General features: G+C 49.9%; 1 protein-coding gene across 1 annotated transcript in view; it reads right to left on the bottom strand.

Annotated features, from left to right (window-relative positions):
- Nucleotides 1-21,610, bottom strand: part of LOC106588061 (uncharacterized) — a 54,325-nt gene that overhangs the window by 20,176 nt on the left and 12,539 nt on the right. Inside the window, exons 3-7 of the mRNA XM_045708327.1 lie at nt 18,097-18,196; nt 11,775-11,875; nt 6,803-7,188; nt 5,791-5,838; nt 1,838-2,033 (exon numbers count right to left, since the gene is read on the bottom strand). Of these exons, the coding sequence (XP_045564283.1) occupies nt 1,838-2,033; nt 5,791-5,838; nt 6,803-7,188; nt 11,775-11,875; nt 18,097-18,196 (831 nt within the window). The remainder of the gene's footprint in view (nt 1-1,837; nt 2,034-5,790; nt 5,839-6,802; nt 7,189-11,774; nt 11,876-18,096; nt 18,197-21,610) is intronic.

Genomic DNA, 21,610 nt, shown 5'->3' with positions numbered 1-21,610 from the left:
CTAACCACTAGGCTACCCGCCTCCTCTAACCACTAGGCTACCCGCCTCCTCTAACCACTAGGCTACCCGCCTCCTCTAACCACTTGGCTACCCTGCCTCCTCTAACCACTAGGCTACCCGCCTCCTCCTCTAACCACTAGTCTACCTGCCTCCTCTAACCACTAGTCTATCCTGCCTCCTCTAACCACTAGGCTACCTGCCTTCTCTAACCACTAGGCTACCCGCCTCCTCTAACCACTAGTCTACCCTGCCTCCTCTAACCACTAGGCTACCTGCCTCCTCTAACCACCAGGCTACCTGCCTCCTCTAACCACTAGGCTACCTGCCTCCTCTAACCACTAGTCTACCTGCCTCCTCTAACCACTAGCCTACCCTGCCTCCTCTAACCACTAGGCTACCCGCCTCCTCCTCTAACCTCTAGTCTACCTGCCTCCTCTAACCACTAGGCTACCTGCCTCCTCTAACCACTAGGCTACCTGCCACCTCTAACCACTAGGTTACCCTGCCTCCTCTAACCACTAGGCTACCGGCCTTCTCTAACCACTAGGTTACCCGCCTCCTCTAACCACTAGGCTACCTGCCTCCTCTAACCACCAGGCTACCCGCCTCCTCTAACCACTAGGCTACCCGCCTCCTCTAACCACTAGGCTACCCGCCTCCTCTAACCACTAGGCTACCCGCCTCCTCTAACCACTAGGCTACCCGCCTCCTCTAACCACTAGGCTACCCGCCTCCTCTAACCACTAGGCTACCCGCCTCCTCTAACCACTAGGCTACCCGCCTCCTCTAACCACTAGGCTACCCGCCTCCTCCTCTAACCACTAGTCTACCTGCCTCCTCTAACCACTAGTCTACCTGCCTCCTCTAACCACTAGTCTATCCTGCCTCCTCTAACCACTAGGTTACCCTGCCTCCTCTAACCACTAGGCTACCTGCCTCCTCTAACCACCAGGCTACCCGCCTCCTCTAACCACTAGGCTACCCGCCTCCTCTAACCACTAGGCTACCCGCCTCCTCTAACCACTAGGCTTCCCGCCTCCTCTAACCACTAGGCTTCCCGCCTCCTCTAACCACTAGGCTACCCGCCTCCTCTAACCACTAGGCTACCCGCCTCCTCTAACCACTAGGCTACCCGCCTCCTCTAACCACTAGGCTACCCGCCTCCTCTAACCACTAGGCTACCCGCCTCCTCTAACCACTAGGCTACCCGCCTCCTCTAACCACTTGGCTACCCGCCTCCTCTAACCACTAGGCTACCCGCCTCCTCTAACCACTAGGCTACCCGCCTCCTCTAACCACTAGGCTACCCCGCCTCCTCTAACCACTAGGCTACCCGCCTCCTCTAACCACTAGGCTACCCGCCTCCTCTAACCACTAGGCTACCTGCCTCCTCTAACCACTAGGCTACCCTGCCTCCTCTAACCACTAGGCTACCTGCCTCCTCCTCTAACCACTAGGCTACCTGCCTCCTCCTCTAACCACTAGGCTACCCTGCCTCCTCTAACCACTAGGCTACCTGCCTCCTCTAACCACTAGGCTACCCGTCTCCTCTAACCACTAGGCTACCCTGCCTCCTCTAACCACTAGGCTACCTGCCTCCTCTAACCACTAGGCTACCCGTCTCCTCTAACCACTAGGCTACCCTGCCTCCTCTAACCACTAGGCTACCCTGCCTCCTCTAACCACTAGGCTACCTGCCTCCTCTAACCACTAGGCTACCTGCCTCCTCTAACCACTAGGCTACCCGCCTCCTCCTCTAACCACTAGGCTACCTGCCTCCTCTAACCACTATTTGGATGTTAAGTTGAGACTGTATAACAGATCCATAACGACTTACCTGTCCGTGCTCCGTGGTGCGAACGCCCAGCTCAGATTGGTGTTCTTCTGTCAGAGGTACTAGAGATCTGACCCTCTCCTCGCTGCTGCCCTGGTGACAGACCACTCCACGCAGCCTAGCCTCCTGGGTAATGGCGCCCAGGGCCGACGGGCCCTTCCCATCATCACTTACTTCACTCAGGCCCTCCAGGCTGCAGCTGAAGACAGAGAAGAAGAACAAGTCAATCTGCTGGACTGTAAATAGGACATATTACAGATTGTTGTTGTATCGTTCTATAAATTACCCTAATAATGTGCAGTATCGTACATAATGAGTGGCAATGTAGCTGAAGACACAGAACATCACAGAGCTACTGGACTGGGCAGGAGATCAGGAGATAGTATAGACTGAGCCTTTTACTGCACTGAGAGACACAGAACATCACAGAGCTTCTGGACTGGCAGGAGATAGTATAGACTGAGCCTTTTACTGCACTGAGACACAGCACATCACAGAGCTACTGGACTGGCAGGAGATCAGGAGATAGTATAGACTGAGCCTTTTACTGCACTGAGGGACAATTAGCAGATTGAGTATTTTAAGCGACTGTAGTGTACAGAGAGGAAATGACTGAGCCCTTCTCCAGAGCAGAATTGCATTACTGTTCTCTCGCCGTGTCCGAATACCCATACCTGTGTCCTAAATAGTAGACCGTTTGAGTACTCGGGAAAAATAACGTTTCATATTACATTATTTGACATTTTGAAAATCGTGTAAACTTTAAATGATGTCATACTCATGTCGGCATTGACAACAGCTGATCAATTTTATATATATATATTGAACGTTTATTTAACTCGGCGAGTCAGTTAAGAACACATTCTTATTTACAATGACGGCCTACACCGGCCAAACCCGGACGACGCTGGGACAATTGTGCGCCGCCCTATAGGACTCATGATTCATAGTAAAGACTGGGTTCGTGCAGATAACCAAAAATTAACAATGTTTGGAATGAGACTAACTTGAGGTAAATAATAATTCATTAATTAGAAGACTAATTGATCAGATATTAAAATATCTGAAGAGTTAAATTAGGAAAATTATAACTTTGTAATCTGAATATTTTCCATGGTGCCCCGACTTCTTGGTTAATTGCAGTTACATGATTAGACTGATCAAGTAATAATAATTACAGAGAATTGATTTGATAAAATAACAGTCTTCACTTTAATGATGCCAAAGACACGACAGGGAGATGAAGAGGGATAGTTCATGTCTTGGTCAGAGGAAGGTGGACAGGGAGATGAAGAGGGATAGTGCATGTCTTGGTCAGAGGAAGGTGGACAGGAAGATGAAGAGGGACAGTTAATGTCTTGATCAGAGGAAGGTGGACAGGGAGATGAAGAGGGACAGTTCATGTCTTGATCAGAGGAAGGTGGACAGGGAGATGAAGAGGGATAGTGCATGTCTTGGTCAGAGGAAGGTGGACAGGAAGATGAAGAGGGACAGTTAATGTCTTGATCAGAGGAAGGTGGACAGAGAGATGGACAGTTCATGTCTTGATCAGAGGACGGTGGACAGAGAGATGAAGAGGGACAGTTAATGTCTTGATCAGAGGACGGTGGACAGAGAGATGGTTGATGAAGATGGAGTCTGGTGAAGATATTGTAGAGGGCTACTCTGGGAACCAGCCTGAGTCATGGACAGTGGTTTTTCCAATAAAAGTTGTGTTGTACTGTAGCACAGCTTGGGGGGTGCTGCAGAATGGGACGGCACGTTGGAAAAACCACAGCAGAACCACTCAGACACACAGTACCTTAGAACCATGGCAGAACCTCTCAGACACACAGTACCTTAGAACCACGGCAGAACCACTCAGACACACAGTACCTTAGAACCATGGCAGAACCTCTCAGACACAGTACCTTAGAACCACGGCAGAACCACTCAGACACACAGTACCTTAGAACCACGGCAGAACCACTCAGACACACAGTACCTTAGAACCACGGCAGAACCACTCAGACACACAGTACCTTAGAACCACGGCAGAACCACTCAGACACACAGTACCTTAGAACCACGGCAGAACCACTCAGACACACAGTACCTTAGAACCACGGCAGAACCACTCAGATACACAGTACCTTAGAACCATGGCAGAACCTCTCAGACACAGTACCTTAGAACCACGGCAGAACCTCTCAGACACACAGTACCTTAGAACCACGGCAGAACCACTCAGACACACAGTACCTTAGAACCACGGCAGAACCACTCAGACACACAGTACCTTAGAACCACGGCAGAACCTCTCAGACACAGTACCTTAGAACCACGGCAGAACCACTCAGACACACAGTACCTTAGAACCACGGCAGAACCACTCAGACACACAGTACCTTAGAACCACGGCAGAACCACTCAGATACACAGTACCTTAGAACCACGGCAGAACCACTCAGACACAGTACCTTAGAACCACGGCAGAACCACTCAGACACACAGTACCTTAGAACCACGGCAGAACCTCTCAGACACACAGTACCTTAGAACTACGGCAGAACCACTCAGATACACAGTACCTTAGAACCACGGCAGAACCACTCAGACACACAGTACCTTAGAACCACGGCAGAACCACTCAGATACACAGTACCTTAGAACCACGGCAGAACCACTCAGACACACAGTACCTTAGAACCACGGCAGAACCTCTCAGACACACAGTACCTTAGAACCACGGCAGAACCACTCAGACACACAGTACCTTAGAACCACGGCAGAACCACTCAGACACACAGTACCTTAGAACCACGGCAGAACCACTCAGACACACAGTACCTTAGAACCACGGCAGAACCTCTCAGACACAGTACCTTAGAACCACGGCAGAACCACTCAGACACACAGTACCTTAGAACCACGGCAGAACCACTCAGACACACAGTACCTTAGAACTACGGCAGAACCACTCAGACACACAGTACCTTAGAACCACGGCAGAACCTCTCAGACACAGTACCTTAGAACCACGGCAGAACCACTCAGACACACAGTACCTTAGAACCACGGCAGAACCACTCAGACACGGAGAGAGGGGAGAGAGGAGAGGGGAGAGAGGGAGAGGGGAGAGAGGGAGAGGGGAGAGGGGAGAGAGGAGAGAGGGAGAGGGAGAGGGGAGAGGGGAGAGAGGGAGAGGTGGAGGTGGGAGAGGAAATGAAGGAGTTACTGGGCTGTGTTTAAGTCAATGGTTTGGTCTGAGTGTAGAGAGATGGATTGAGTGGAACTGAGCATCAATGTTCAGTATGAGGACGCAGTACTTTGGGGCGTTGTAATGCTTCCAGTACTAAATGTTCAGTATGAGGACGCAGTACTTTGGGGCGTTGTAATGCTTCCAGTACTAAATGTTCAGTATGAGGACGCAGTACTTTGGGGCGTTGTAATGCTTCCAGTACTAAATGATCAGTATGAGGACGCAGTACTTTGTGGCGTTGTAATGCTTCCAGTACTAAATGATCAGTATGAGGACGCAGTACTTTGGGGCGTTGTAATGCTTCCAGTACTAAATGATCAGTATGAGGACGCAGTACTTTGTGGCGTTGTAATGCTTCCAGTACTAAATGTTCAGTATGAGGACGCAGTACTTTGGGGCGTTGTAATGCTTCCAGTACTAAATGTTCAGTATGAGGACGCAGTACTTTGGGGCGTTGTAATGCTTCCAGTACTAAATGTTCAGTATGAGGATGCAGTACTTTGGGGCGTTGTAATGCTTCCAGTACTAAATGATCAGTATGAGGACGCAGTACTTTGGGGCGTTGTAATGCTGCCAGTACTAAACGCAGTACTTTGGGGCGTTGTAATGCTGCCAGTACTAAACGCAGTACTTTGGGGCGTTGTAATGCTGCCAGTACTAAACGCAGTACTTTGGGGCGTTGTAATGCTTCCAGTACTAAATGTTCCATTAGTACCTTCTCCTGTGAAACGTTGGCTTTCCTTCCGCGGGACTTTGTGTGGTCCTGAAGGAGATGGATAGAAGATGAGGGATGAGAGGAACGATAGAGAGATTAAATGGATTTCTACACGCATCAAGATCACAGCCTTGCATGTTATGATCAGTGATCAGAACTGATGGATGACTGTGGAAAGTACAGTAACGTCCAGTAAATTACAGTAACGTACAGTAAATTACAGTAACGTACAGTAACGTACAGTAACGTACAGTAAATTACAGTAACGTACAGTAAATTACAGTAAAGTACAGTAAGGTACAGTAACATACAGTAAATTACAGTAACGTACAGTAAATTACAGTAAAGTACAGTAACGTACAGTAAAGTACAGTAACGTACAGTAAAGTACAGTAAAGTACAGTAACGTACAGGAAATTACAGTAACGTACAGTAACGTACAGTAAATTACAGTAAAGTACAGTAACGTACAGTAACGTACAGTAAATTACAATAAAGTACAGTAACGTACAGTAAAGTACAGTAACGTACAGGAAATTACAGTAACGTGCAGTAACGTACAGTAAAGTACAGTAACGTACAGGAAATTACAGTAAAGTACAGTAACGTACAGGAAATTACAGTAACGTACAGTAACGTACAGTAAATTACAGTAACGTACAGTAACATACAGTAAATTACAGTAAAGTACAGTACCGTACAGTAAAGTGCAGTAAAGTGTAACCACATGACTGCAACTGTTGTGCTGGTAAAAGTTATGCCTCAACAGACCCTCCTCAGACCCCCTAACGCCCTGATCAGCCCCTCCTCAGACCCCCTAAACCCCTGATCAGCCCCTCCTCAGACCCCCTAACCCCCTGATCAGCCACCCCTCAGACCCTCCCGCCCCCTGATCAGACCCTCCTCAGACCCCCTAATCAGCCCCTCCTCAGACCCCCTAACCCCCTGATCAGACCCTCCTCAGACCCCCTAACCCCCTCATCAGTTCAGCTCCAGTCCCCAGGATCTGTACCTGCATTGGTTCATGTCTCCGTTTCCTGCTGTGTTCTTCCCTGCTCCCCAGCTGTGGCGTCTGAATGGGGACAGAGACCTGACGCTGGGTGGATGTTTAGCTGGGCGCCGTGTCACCTCCGTCAGTCTGTCCTTCACCTCCTCCGCTGCCTCTCCTCCTCCTCCTCCTCCTCCTTCTCCTGGACCTTCTCTTGCGGTGGGCCCTTGTGTGTGGCCCTCTACAGGGTTCCAGCGGCGGCCATGGCCCCTGTCCCCCTGGTCCCCTGGGCCCCCCTCCACACAGCTCTCTGGGCTGGAGCTGGTCGGACCCACACTGGCCGTGTCGTCTGTGGAGGAACAGGATACAGACACCTCACTGGTGCTGTCCCCCATCATCGTATCGTCCCCCTGGAAACAGAGAGCAGTTAGATTCATTCCTACAGAGCAGGGGAAGCTTAGTTTACCAGAGAGAGAGAGAGAGAGACAGAGAGAGAGAGAGAGAGAGAGAGACATAGAGAGACAGAGAGAGCGACAGAGAGAGAGACAGAGACAGAGAGACAGAGAGAGAGACAGAGAGAGAGACAGAGAGAGGTGTTATGTGGGAGATGACAGGAGAGAGACCAATAACAGAGAGGACTGAGTGATACTTAAAACCTGTTGGGGCTAGGGGGCAGTATTGAGAATTTTGAAAAAAAGATGTGCCCATTTTTAACTGCCACCTACACCAACTCAGAAGCTAGGATATGCATATTATTACCAGATTTGGATAGAAAACACTCTGAATTTTCTAAAACTGTTTGAATGGTGTCTGTAAGTATAACAAAACTCATATGGCAGGCAAAAACCTGAGAAAACCTGAGAGAAAAAAAGAATTTTGTGGCTGTACTATTTTTTTTTATCATTGTTTAATAGATACCACAGTGAGAAAGGATTCATTTCGCAACTCCTACGGCTTCCACTAGATGTCAGCGATCTTTATCAAGTTGTTTGAAGCGTCTATGATGAACAGAGACCGGATGACAAGGAAGGGAAGTTGACCTCCCTGGGATGTCGTCACTTCATTATTGGCTGCACCTGCGCAATCATGTGATGCGATACATTTTTCAAAGACGTTTTTCAACACACAGGAGAGGTCGGGTTGAAACATTACTGATGTTTCACGTTAAAAATGGCTCTAAAGATTGATGCTAAACAACGTTTGACATGTTTGAACGAACGTAAATAGATTATTTTTTGTACTTTTCGCCGTGACTTCCCCCCCGCGCTACTTTTTAGTAGCCTACCGAAGCGCTAACAACATGGAACAACTTGGAGTTATTTGGACATCAATTATGAACTTTGTTGAAAGAAACCACATTTGTTGTGAACCTGGGATTCCTGGAAGTGCCAATGGATGAAGATAATCAAAGGTAAGGGATTATTGACAATAGTAATTTTGATATTACTTGGTTACAAGATGGTGCTAACCTGTATAGCCTAGCCTATTGTTCTTAGCACAGCACCCGGTTTATTGCGAATTGTGATTTCCCAGTAAAGTTATTTTGAAATCTGGCAATGCAGTAGCATTTACGAAATGTTAAACTATGAATATTTGAATGACAATATTATAATTTACCAATGTTTTCGAATAGTGATTTTGTAATTTGTAACGTTGTTCACCGGAAGCATTTCAGAGAAGAAAAAAATCTGAATTTCACCGCTACTGTAAAATGCTGTTTTTGGATATAAATATGAACTTGATGGAACAAAAAATGCATATATTGTATAACATAATGTCCTAGGAGTGTCATCTGATGGAGATTGTCAAAGGTTAGTGCTGCATTTAGCTGGTTTCTGCTTTTGGTGACGCCTGACCTTGAATTGAAAATGGATGTTTGTACTTTTGTGGCTATGTACTGTCCTAACATAATCTAACTTTATGCTTTTGCCGTAAAGCCTCTTTGAAAATCGAACAATGTGGTTAGATTAAGGAGATGTTTATCTTTTAAATTGTGTAAAATAGTTGATTGTTTGAGAAATTGAAATTATTAGATTTTTGATGTTTTGAATTTCCAGCCTTGCTAGCAATCCCGTCTCAGGGTTCATTGCTAACCTGTACAACAGGTTATTAAGGGATACACTGGACTGCCATGAGTCTACCATCCTCCTAGTGGTTCACTGGACTGTATGTAATAAACTCAGCACATATTACGAGTTAAATCCCCCCTCCACCCACATATGAATTTAAATACAATATAACATGAACTCAGCAAAAAAATAAACGTCCTCTCACTGTTAACTGTGTATATTTTCAGCAAACTTAACATGTGTAAATATTTGTATGAACATCACAAGATTCGACAACTGAGACATAAACTGAACAAGTTCCACAGACATGTGACAAACAGAAATGGAATAATGTGTCCCTGAACAAAGGGGGGGGTCAAAATTAAAAGTAACAGTCAGTATCTGGTGTGGCCACCAGCTGCATTAAGTACTGCAGTGCATCTCCTCCTCATGGACTGCACCAGATTTGCCAGTTCTTGCTGTGAGATGTTACCCCACTCTTCCACCAAGGCACCTGCAAGTTCCAGGACATTTCTGGGGGGAATGTTAGAGGTCCTGTTAGAGTGGAGTAGGCTAGAGGACCAGGCTGAGACAGGTCCTGTTAGAGTGGAGTAGGCTAGAGGACCAGGCAGAGACAGGTCCTGTTGTTAGAGTGGAGTAGGCTAGAGGACCAGACAGAGACAGGTCCTGTTAGAGTGGAGTAGGCTAGAGGACCAGGCAGAGACAGGTCCTGTTAGAGTGGAGTAGGCTAGAGGACCAGGAAGAGACAGGTCCTGTTAGAGTGGAGTAGGCTAGAGGACCAGACAGAGACAGTTCCTGTTAGAGTGGAGTAGGCTAGAGGACCAGACAGAGACAGGTCCTGTTGTTAGAGTGGAGTAGGCTAGAGGACCAGACAGAGACAGGTCCTGTTAGAGTGGAGTAGGCTAGAGGACCAGGCAGAGACAGGTCCTGTTAGAGTGGAGTAGGCTAGAGGACCAGGCAGAGACAGGTCCTGTTGTTAGAGTGGAGTAGGCTAGAGGACCAGACAGAGACAGGTCCTGTTAGAGTGGAGTAGGCTAGAGGACCAGGCAGAGACAGGTCCTGTTGTTAGAGTGGAGTAGGCTAGAGGACCAGGCAGAGACAGGTCCTGTTAGAGTGGAGTAGGCTAGAGGACCAGGCAGAGACAGGTCCTGTTGTTAGAGTGGAGTAGGCTAGAGGACCAGGCAGAGACAGGTCCTGTTAGAGTGGAGTAGGCTAGAGGACCAGGCAGAGACAGGTCCTGTTAGAGTGGAGTAGGCTAGAGGACCAGGCTGAGACAGGTCCTGTTAGAGTGGAGTAGGCTAGAGGACCAGGCAGAAGTCCATCCATCCTCCATTAGGAGCGGAGAGGAGAGAGCAGGAGTCATCCAACGAGAAGTCCATCCATCCTCCATTATCAAACCCCCCTGAAGCCACAGTTTGACCAGCAGTTTTTAATCATCTCTATTATTTTTATTCTCTATTCAAACAACATCAAACTATTACAGTGACAAATATCTGATCCATGGGATAGGGGGCAGTATTTTCACGGCCGGATAAAAAACGTACCCGATTTAATCTGGTTACTACTCCTGCCCAGAAACTAGAATATGCATATAATTAGTAGATTTGGATAGAAAACACTCTAAAGTTTCTAAAACTGTTTGAATGGTGTCTGTGAGTATAACAGAACTCATATGGCAGGCAAAAACCTGAGAAGATTCCATGCAGGAAGTGCCCTGTCTGACAATTTGTTCTCCTTCTAGGGCATCTCTATCAAAAATACAGCATCTCTGCTGTAACGTGACATTTTCGAAGGCTTTCATTGGCTCTCAGAAGGCGCCAGAAAGTGGAATGAGAGCTCTCCAGTCTCTGGGTGAAAAACAGCAGGGGTTTTGGAGAGTGGTCCTTCTGAGAACAATGACACTGAGGCGCGCGTGCATGAGACGACTCCATTTTTTTCTTTCAGTGTTTGAACGAATACAACGTCGCCCGGTTGGAATATTATCGCTATTTTACAAGAAAAATAGCATAAACATTTATTTTAAACAGCGATTGACATGCTTCGAAGTACGGTAATGGAATATTTTGAAATCGTTTGTCACGAAATGCGCCGGCGTGTCACCCTTCGGATAGTGACTTGAACGCACGAACAAAACGGAAGTATTTGGATATAACTATGGATTATTTGGAACCAAAACAACATTGGGTGTTGAAGTAGAAGTCCTGGGAGTGCATTCTGACGAAGAACAGCAAAGGTAATCCAATTTTTCTTATAGTAATTCTGAGTTTGGTGAGTACCAAACTTGGTGGGTGTCAAAATAGCTAGCCGTGATGGCCGGGCTATCTACTCAGAATATTGCAAAATGTGCTTTCACCGAAAAGCTATTTTAAAATCTGACACCGCGATTGCATAAAGGAGTTCTGTATCTATAATTCTTAAAATAATTGTTATGTATTTTGTGAACGTTAATCGTGAGTAATTTAGTAAATTCACCGGAAGTTTTCGGTGGGTATGCTAGTTCTGAACAAAACATGCTAATGTAAAAAGCTGGTTTTTGATATAAATATGAACTTGATTGAACAAAACATGCATGTATTGTATTAACATAATGTCCTAGGAGTGTCATCTGATGAAGATCATCAAAGGTTAGTGCTGCATTTAGCTGTGGTTTGGGTTTTTGTGAGATATATACTAGCTTGAAAAATGTCTGTGATTATTTTTGGAAGGGTACTCTGCTGACATAATCTAATGTTTTGCTTTTTGAAATCGGACAATGTGGTTGGATTAACGAGAGTCTTGTCTTTCAAATGGTGTAAAATAGTAATATGTTTGAGAAATTGAAATTATAGCATTTTTTAAGGTTTTTTGTATTTCGCACCAGGCGCTACCATAGGATATTGGTGAGGCGTTCCGCTAGAGGAACGTCTGTCCTTATAGAAAAGTCTTGCCTTGCTGAAAACACTGTCCTCTCCTGTGCTGAAGAAGCTCTCGGTGTCGCTGTCTGAGTCTTTCAGGAGAGTAGAGCTGAAACTGCTCACACTCTGACAGTCTGCAACCAGAACAACACAACAAGGACAACAGGTTAGAGACGGGAACAGACGACAGGTATCAGAAGGTCGTATCGTTACCCTGGTAAGAGGAACACCTAACCCAGACGCAGGAACACCTAACACTGTCATACTCTTTGCTGTGTACTGTAAAGGAGGAGATCATCTGAGCTTATTTCTTTCGTGTTCTTTTCTACGTCTGTTTCTGTCATAAAGAGGAAGTCATTGTTTTTGTTTTTCCAATTTGGAACAAGAGGTTTAGTTTATCTTTCACTTCTCATGTCACCCAGTGGAAGTGATTTATCTCGTTTGTCTAGAGGACTGAGGTCTGTCTAGAGGACTGGGGTCTGTCTAGTTTATCTAGAGGACTGAGGTCTGTCTAGAGGACTGGGGTCTGTCTAGAGGACTGGGGTCTGTCTAGAGGACTGAGGTCTGTCTAGAGGACTGAGGTCTGCCTAGAGGACTGGGGTCTGCCTAGAGGACTGGGGTCTGTCTAGAGGGCTGAGGTCTGCCTAGAGGACTGGGGTCTGCCTAGAGGTCTGTCTAGAGGACTGAGGACTGCCTAGAGGACTGGGGTCTGTCTAGAGGACTGGGGTCTGTCTAGAGGACTGAGGTCTGTCTAGAGGACTGGGGTCTGTCTAGAGGACTGGGGTCTGTCTAGTTTATCTAGAGGACTGAGGTCTGTCTAGAGGACTGGGGTCTGTCTAGAGGACTGAGGTCTGTCTAGAGGACTGGGGTCTGCCTAGAGGACTGGGGTCTGCCTAGAGGACTGGGGTCTGTCTAGAGGACTGAGGTCTGTCTAGTCTGTCTAGAGGGCTGAGGTCTGCCTAGAGGACTGGGGTCTGCCTAGAGGTCTGTCTAGAGGACTGAGGACTGCCTAGAGGACTGGGGTCTGTCTAGAGGACTGGGGTCTGTCTAGAGGACTGGGGTCTGTCTAGTTTATCTAGAGGACAGGTCTGTCTAGAGGACTGGGGTCTGTCTAGAGGACTGGGGTCTGTCTAGAGGACTGGGGTCTGTCTAGTTTATCTAGAGGACTGAGGTCTGTCTAGAGGACTGAGGTCTGTCTAGAGGACTGGGGTCTGTCTAGAGGACTGGGGTCTGTCTAGAGGACTGAGGTCTGTCTAGAGGACTGAGGTCTGCCTAGAGGACTGGGGTCTGCCTAGAGGACTGGGGTCTGCCTAGAGGACTGGGGTCTGTCTAGAGGACTGAGGTCTGTCTAGTCTGTCTAGAGGGCTGAGGTCTGCCTAGAGGACTGGGGTCTGCCTAGAGGTCTGTCTAGAGGACTGAGGTCTGCCTAGAGGACTGGGGTCTGCCTAGAGGACTGGGGTTCTGACTAGAGGACTGGGGTCTGCCTAGAGGACTGGGGTCTGTCTAGAAGACTGGGGTCTGTCTAGAGGACTGGGGTCTGCCTAGAGGACTGGGGTCTGTCTAGAGGACTGAGGTCTATCTAGAGGACTGGGGTCTGCCTAGAGGACTGGGGTCTGTCTAGAGGACTGAGGTCTGTCTAGAGGACTGAGGTCTGTCTAGAGGACTGAGGTCTGTCTAGAGGACTGGGGTCTGTCTAGAGGACTGGGGTCTGTCTAGAGGACTGGGGTCTGTCTAGAGGACTGAGGTCTATCTAGAGGACTGAGGTCTGCCTAGAGGACTGAGGTCTGCCTAGAGGACTGGGGTCTGCCTAGAGGACTGGGGTCTGTCTAGTCTGCCTAGAGGACTGGGGTCTGTCTAGAGGACTGGGGTCTGTCTAGAGGACTGGGGTCTGTCTAGAGGACTGGGGTCTGCCTAGAGGACTGGGGTCTGTCTAGAGGACTGGGGTCTGCCTAGAGGACTGAGGTCTATCAAGAGGACTGGGGTCTGTCTAGAGGACTGGGGTCTGTCTAGAGGACTGGGGTCTGTCTAGAGGACTGGGGTCTGCCTAGAGGACTGGGGTCTGTCTAGATGACTGGGGTCTGTCTAGAGGACTGGGGTCTGTCTAGAGGACTGAGGACTGCCTAGAGGACTGGGGTCTGTCTAGTCTGTCTAGAGGACTGGGGTCTGTCTAGAGGACTGGGGTCTGTCTAGAGGACTGGGGTCTGTCTAGAGGACTGGGGTCTGTCTAGTCTGTCTAGAGGACTGGGGTCTGTCTAGAGGACTGGGGTCTGCCTAGAGGACTGGGGTCTGCCTAGAGGACTGGGGTCTGTCTAGAGGACTGGGGTCTGTCTAGAGGACTGGGGTCTGCCTAGAGGACTGGGGTCTGCCTAGAGGACTGGGGTCTGCCTAGAGGACTGGGGTCTGTCTAGAGGACTGAGGTCTATCAAGAGGACTGAGGTCTGTCTAGAGGACTGGGGTCTGTCTAGAGGACTGGGGTCTGTCTAGAGGACTGGGGTCTGTCTAGAGGACTGAGGTCTATCAAGAGGACTGAGGTCTGTCTAGAGGACTGGGGTCTGTCTAGAGGACTGGGGTCTGTCTAGAGGACTGAGGTCTGTCTAGAGGACTGAGGTCTATCAAGAGGACTGGGGTCTGTCTAGAGGACTGAGGTCTGTCTAGAGGACTGGGGTCTGTCTAGAGGACTGGGGTCTGTCTAGTCTGTCTAGAGGACTGGGGTCTGTCTAGAGGACTGAGGTCTGTCTAGAGGACTGAGGTCTGTCTAGAGGACTGGGGTCTGCCTAGAGGACTGGGGTCTGTCTAGTCTGTCTAGAGGACTGGGGTCTGTCTAGAGGACTGGGGTCTGTCTAGAGGACTGAGGTCTGTCTAGAGGACTGGGGTCTGCCTAGAGGACTGGGGTCTGTCTAGTCTGTCTAGAGGACTGGGGTCTGTCTAGAGGACTGAGGTCTGTCTAGAGGACTGGGGTCTGTCTAGAGGACTGGGGTCTGTCTAGAGGACTGAGGTCTGTCTAGAGGACTGGGGTCTGCCTAGAGGACTGGGGTCTGTCTAGTCTGTCTAGAGGACTGGGGTCTGTCTAGAGGACTGAGGTCTGTCTAGAGGACTGGGGTCTGCCTAGAGGACTGGGGTCTGTCTAGTCTGTCTAGAGGACTGGGGTCTGTCTAGAGGACTGGGGTCTGTCTAGAGGACTGAGGTCTGTCTAGAGGACTGGGGTCTGCCTAGAGGACTGGGGTCTGTCTAGAGGACTGGGGTCTGTCTAGAGGACTGGGGTCTGTCTAGAGGACTGAGGTCTGTCTAGAGGACTGAGGTCTGTCTAGAGGACTGGGGTCTGTCTAGAGGACTGAGGACTGCGTAGAGGACTGGGGTCTGTCTAGAGGACTGGGGTCTGTCTAGAGGACTGGGGTCTGTCTAGAGGACTGAGGTCTGCCTAGAGGACTGGGGTCTGTCTAGAGGACTGGGGTCTGTCTAGAGGACTGGGGTCTGTCTAGAGGACTGAGGTCTGTCTAGAGGACTGAGGTCTGTCTAGAGGACTGGGGTCTGTCTAGTCTGTCTAGAGGACTGAGGTCTATCAAGAGGACTGAGGACTGCCTAGAGGACTGGGGTCTGCCTAGAGGACTGGGGTCTGTCTAGTCTGTCTAGAGGACTGAGGACTGTCTAGAGGACTGGGGTCTGTCTAGAGGACTGAGGTCTGTCTAGAGGACTGGGGTCTGTCTAGAGGACTGAGGACTGTCTAGAGGACTGGGGTCTGCCTAGAGGACTGGGGTCTGCCTAGAGGACTGGGGTCTGTCTAGAGGACTGGGGTCTGTCTAGAGGACTGGGGTCTGCCTAGAGGACTGGGGTCTGTCTAGAGGACTGAGGACTGCCTAGAGGACTGGGGTCTGTCTAGAGGACTGAGGACTGCCTAGAGGACTGGGGTCTGTCTAGAGGACTGGGGTCTGCCTAGAGGACTGGGGTCTGTCTAGAGGACTGGGGTCTGTCTAGAGGACTGGGGTCTGTCTAGAGGACTGGGGTCTGTCTAGAGGACTGAGGACTGTCTAGAGGACTGGGGTCTGTCTAGAGGACTGGGGTCTGTCTAGAGGACTGAGGACTGCCTAGAGGACTGGGGTCTGTCTAGAGGACTGGGGTCTGTCTAGAGGACTGAGGACTGCCTAGAGGACTGGGGTCTGTCTAGAGGACTGAGGACTGCCTAGAGGACTGGGGTCTGTCTAGTTTATCTAGAGGACTGGGGTCTGCCTAGAGGACTGGGGTCTGTCTAGAGGACTGGGGTCTGTCTAGAGGACTGAGGTCTGTCTAGAGGACTGAGGTCTGTCTAGAGGACTGGGGTCTGTCTAGAGGACTGGGGTCTGCCTAGAGGACTGGGGTCTGCCTAGAGGACTGAGGACTGTCTAGAGGACTGGGGTCTGTCTAGAGGACTGGGGTCTGTCTAGTCTGTCTAGAGGACTGGGGTCTGTCTAGAGGACTGGGGTCTGTCTAGAGGACTGAGGACTGCCTAGAGGACTGGGGTCTGTCTAGAGGACTGAGGACTGTCTAGAGGACTGGGGTCTGTCTAGAGGACTGGGGTCTGTCTAGAGGACTGAGGACTGCCTAGAGGACTGGGGTCTGTCTAGAGGACTGAGGACTGTCTAGAGGACTGGGGTCTGTCTAGAGGACTGAGGACTGTCTAGAGGACTGGGGTCTGCCTAGAGGACTGGGGTCTGCCTAGAGGACTGGGGTCTGTCTAGAGGACTGAGGTCTGCCTAGAGGACTGGGGTCTGTCTAGAGGACTGAGGACTGTCTAGAGGACTGGGGTCTGTCTAGAGGACTGGGGTCTGTCTAGAGGACTGAGGACTGCCTAGAGGACTGGGGTCTGCCTAGAGGACTGGGGTCTGTCTAGAGGACTGAGGACTGCCTAGAGGACTGGGGTCTGTCTAGAGGACTGGGGTCTGCCTAGAGGACTGGGGTCTGTCTAGAGGACTGGGGTCTGTCTAGAGGACTGAGGACTGCCTAGAGGACTGGGGTCTGTCTAGAGGACTGGGGTCTGTCTAGAGGACTGGGGTCTGCCTAGAGGACTGGGGTCTGCCTAGAGGACTGGGGTCTGTCTAGAGGACTGGGGTCTGTCTAGAGGACTGGGGTCTGCCTAGAGGACTGAGGACTGCCTAGAGGACTGGGGTCTGTCTAGTCTGTCTAGAGGACTGGGGTCTGTCTAGAGGACTGAGGTCTGTCTAGTCTGTCTAGAGGACTGGGGTCTGTCTAGAGGACTGGGGTCTGTCTAGTCTGTCTAGAGGACTGGGGTCTGCCTAGAGGACTGGGGTCTGTCTAGAGGACTGGGGTCTGTCTAGAGGACTGGGGTCTGCCTAGAGGACTGGGTTCTGCCTAGAGGACTGGGGTCTGCCTAGAGGACTGGGGTCTGTCTAGAGGACTGGGGTCTGTCTAGAGGACTGGGGTCTGTCTAGTCTGCCTAGAGGACTGAGGTCTGTCTAGAGGACTGGGGTCTGTCTAGAGGACTGGGGTCTGTCTAGTCTGCCTAGAGGACTGAGGTCTGTCTAGAGGACTGGGGTCTGTCTAGAGGACTGGGGTCTGTCTAGAGGACTGGGGTCTGTCTAGTCTGCCTAGAGGACTGAGGTCTGTCTAGAGGACTGGGGTCTGTCTAGAGGACTGGGGTCTGTCTAGTCTGCCTAGAGGACTGAGGTCTGTCTAGAGGACTGAGTGTCTAGTCTGTCTAGAGGACTGGGGTCTGTCTAGAGGACTGGGGTCTGTCTAGTCTGTCTAGAGGACTGGGGTCTGCCTAGAGGACTGAGGTCTGCCTAGAGGACTGGGGTCTGCCTAGAGGACTGGGGTCTGTCTAGAGGACTGGGGTCTGTCTAGTCTGTCTAGAGGACTGGGGTCTGTCTAGAGGACTGAGGTCTGCCTAGAGGACTGGGGTCTGCCTAGAGGACTGGGGTCTGTCTAGATGACTGGGGTCTGTCTAGTCTGTCTAGAGGACTGGGGTCTGTCTAGAGGACTGGGGACTGCCTAGAGGACTGGGGTCTGTCTAGAGGACTGGGGTCTGTCTAGAGGACTGGGGTCTGCCTAGAGGACTGGGGACTGCCTAGAGGACTGGGGTCTGTCTAGAGGACTGGGGTCTGTCTAGAGGACTGGGGTCTGCCTAGAGGACTGGGGTCTGCCTAGAGGACTGGGGTCTGTCTAGAGGACTGGGGTCTGTCTAGAGGACTGGGGTCTGTCTAGAGGACTGGGGTCTGCCTAGAGGACTGGGGTCTGTCTAGAGGACTGGGGTCTGTCTAGTCTGCCTAGAGGACTGGGGTCTGTCTAGAGGACTGGGGTCTGTCTAGAGGACTGGGGTCTGTCTTATACCCACTATACCGAATAGACCTTCATTCTGTCTTACCTGTTTGGTTGTTGCTGTGTCTGTGGTCAGTGCTGCTGCGTGTCTGTGTGTCGGGAATACAACAGGGTTCAGGATAGACAGCCTCCTCCTCTTTGTGGATCTGGCATCAGACAGAGGACGACAGACAATAAGACACTGGTTTAGACTCACACTCATTCATGTGATTTACTGTCCACTGTCTCCTCCTGCTCAATTATAGGACTATTATGATGATAATGAGCTCTAGTGACACACGTCACTATTACAGTTAGCAGGGAGACCTTCTCATTTAAACCAGCTCATCTCTCTCTCTCACACATACAGCACAAAGAGGGAGAAAAATGCTCTATCGCCCTCTATTGGTGACAATAGGCACGTCAAGGCTCTATCGCCCTCTATTGGTGACAATAGGCACTTCAAGGCTCTATCGCCCACTATTGGTGACAAGACTCAGCTTCAATAGGCACGTCAAGGCTCTATCGCCCTCTATTGGTGACAATAGGCACGTCAAGGCTCTATCGCCCTCTATTGGTGACAATAGGCACGTCAAGGCTCTATCGCCCTCTATTGGTGACAATAGGCACGTCAAGGCTCTATCGCCCTCTATTGGTGACAATAGGCACGTCAAGGCTCTATCGCCCTCTATTGGTGACAATAGGCACGTCAAGGCTCTATCGCCCACTATTGGTGACAATAGGCACGTCAAGGCTCTATCGCCCTCTATTGGTGACAATAGGCACGTCAAGGCTCTATCGCCCTCTATTGGTGACAATAGGCACGTCAAGGCTCTATCGCCCTCTATTGGTGACAATAGGCACGTCAAGGCTCTATCGCCCTCTATTGGTGACAATAGGCACGTCAAGGCTCTATCGCCCTCTATTGGTGACAAGACTCAGCTTCAATAGGCACGTCAAGGCTCTATCGCCCTCTATTGGTGACAATAGGCACGTCAAGGCTCTATCGCCCTCTATTGGTGACAATAGGCACGTCAAGGCTCTATCGCCCACTATTGGTGACAAGACTCAGCTTCAATAGGCACGTCAAGGCTCTATCGCCCTCTATTGGTGACAATAGGCACGTCAAGGCTCTATCGCCCTCTATTGGTGACAATAGGCACGTCAAGGCTCTATCGCCCTCTATTGGTGACAATAGGCACGTCAAGGCTCTATCGCCCTCTATTGGTGACAATAGGCACGTCAAGGCTCTATCGCCCTCTATTGGTGACAATAGGCACGTCAAGGCTCTATCGCCCTCTATTGGTGACAATAGGCACGTCAAGGCTCTATCGCCCACTATTGGTGACAATAGGCACGTCAAGGCTCTATCGCCCTCTATTGGTGACAATAGGCACGTCAAGGCTCTATCGCCCTCTATTGGTGACAATAGGCACGTCAAGGCTCTATCGCCCTCTATTGGTGACAATAGGCACGTCAAGGCTCTATCGCCCTCTATTGGTGACAATAGGCACGTCAAGGCTCTATCGCCCTCTATTGGTGACAAGACTCAGCTTCAATAGGCACGTCAAGGCTCTATCGCCCTCTATTGGTGACAATAGGCACGTCAAGGCTCTATCGCCCTCTATTGGTGACAATAGGCACGTCAAGGCTCTATCGCCCACTATTGGTGACAAGACTCAGCTTCAATAGGCACGTCAAGGCTCTATCGCCCTCTATTGGTGACAATAGGCACGTCAAGGCTCTATCGCCCTCTATTGGTGACAAGACTCAGCTTCAATAGGCACGTCAAGGCTCTATCGCCCTCTATTGGTGACAATAGGCACGTCAAGACTCTATCGCCCTCTATTGGTGACAATAGGCACGTCAAGGCTCTATCGCCCTCTATTGGTGACAATAGGCACGTCAAGGCTCTATCGCCCTCTATTGGTGACAATAGGCACGTCAAGGCTCTATCGCCCACTATTGGTGACAATAGGCATGTCAAGGCTCTATCGCCCACTATTGGTGACAAGACTCAGCTTCAATAGGCACGTCAAGGCTCTATCGCCCTCTATTGGTGACAATAGGCACGTCAAGGCTCTATCGCCCTCTATTGGTGACAATAGGCACGTCAAGGCTCTATCGCCCTCTATTGGTGACAATAGGCACGTCAAGGCTCTATCGCCCACTATTGGTGACAATAGGCACGTCAAGGCTCTATCGCCCTCTATTGGTGACAATAGGCACGTCAAGGCTCTATCGCCCTCTATTGGTGACAATAGGCACGTCAAGGCTCTATCGCCCTCTATTGGTGACAATAGGCACGTCAAGGCTCTATCGCCCTCTATTGGTGACAATAGGCACGTCAAGGCTCTATCGCCCTCTATTGGTGACAAGACTCAGCTTCAATAGGCACGTCAAGGCTCTATCGCCCTCTATTGGTGACAATAGGCACGTCAAGGCTCTATCGCCCTCTATTGGTGACAATAGGCACGTCAAGGCTCTATCGCCCACTATTGGTGACAAGACTCAGCTTCAATAGGCACGTCAAGGCTCTATCGCCCTCTATTGGTGACAATAGGCACGTCAAGGCTCTATCGCCCTCTATTGGTGACAAGACTCAGCTTCAATAGGCACGTCAAGGCTCTATCGCCCTCTATTGGTGACAATAGGCACGTCAAGACTCTATCGCCCTCTATTGGTGACAATAGGCACGTCAAGGCTCTATCGCCCTCTATTGGTGACAATAGGCACGTCAAGGCTCTATCGCCCTCTATTGGTGACAATAGGCACGTCAAGGCTCTATCGCCCACTATTGGTGACAATAGGCATGTCAAGGCTCTATCGCCCACTATTGGTGACAAGACTCAGCTTCAATAGGCACGTCAAGGCTCTATCGCCCTCTATTGGTGACAATAGGCACGTCAAGGCTCTATCGCCCACTATTGGTGACAATAGGCACGTCAAGGCTCTATCGCCCACTATTGGTGACAAGACTCAGCTTCAATAGGCACGTCAAGGCTCTATCGCCCTCTATTGGTGACAATACAGTGTCTTACAGGGAAGAGGGTAGTGGGGGTCATATATTGTGTGGGGTGAGGGTCTATATAGAGGGTAGTGGGGGTGATATATTGTGTGGGTTGAGGGTCTATATAGAGGGTAGTGGGGGTGATATATTGTGGGTTGAGGGTCTATATAGAGGGTAGTGGGGTGAGGGTCTATATAGAGGGTAGTGGGGGTGATATATTGTGGTTGAGGGTCTATATAGAGGGTAGTGGGGGTGATATATTGTGGGTTGAGGGTCTATATAGAGGGTAGTGGGGGTGATATATTGTGTGGGTTGAGGGTCTATATAGAGGGTAGTGGGGTGATGTATTGTGGGGTGAGGGTCTATATAGAGGGTAGTGGGGGTGATATATTGTGTGGGTTGAGGGTCTATATAGAGGGTAGTGGGGGTGATATATTGTGTGGGTTGAGGGTCTATATAGAGGGTAGTGGGGGTGATATATTGTGTGGGTTGAGGGTCTATATAGAGGGTAGTGGGGTGATATATTGTGGGTTGAGGGTCTATATAGAGGGTAGTGGGGGTGATATATTGT

The sequence above is a fragment of the Salmo salar genome, chromosome ssa26 (genome assembly GCF_905237065.1).
Source record: "Salmo salar chromosome ssa26, Ssal_v3.1, whole genome shotgun sequence".
Classification (NCBI taxonomy): Eukaryota; Metazoa; Chordata; class Actinopteri; order Salmoniformes; family Salmonidae; genus Salmo; species Salmo salar.
This window is presented reverse-complemented; position numbering and strand designations above follow the sequence as displayed.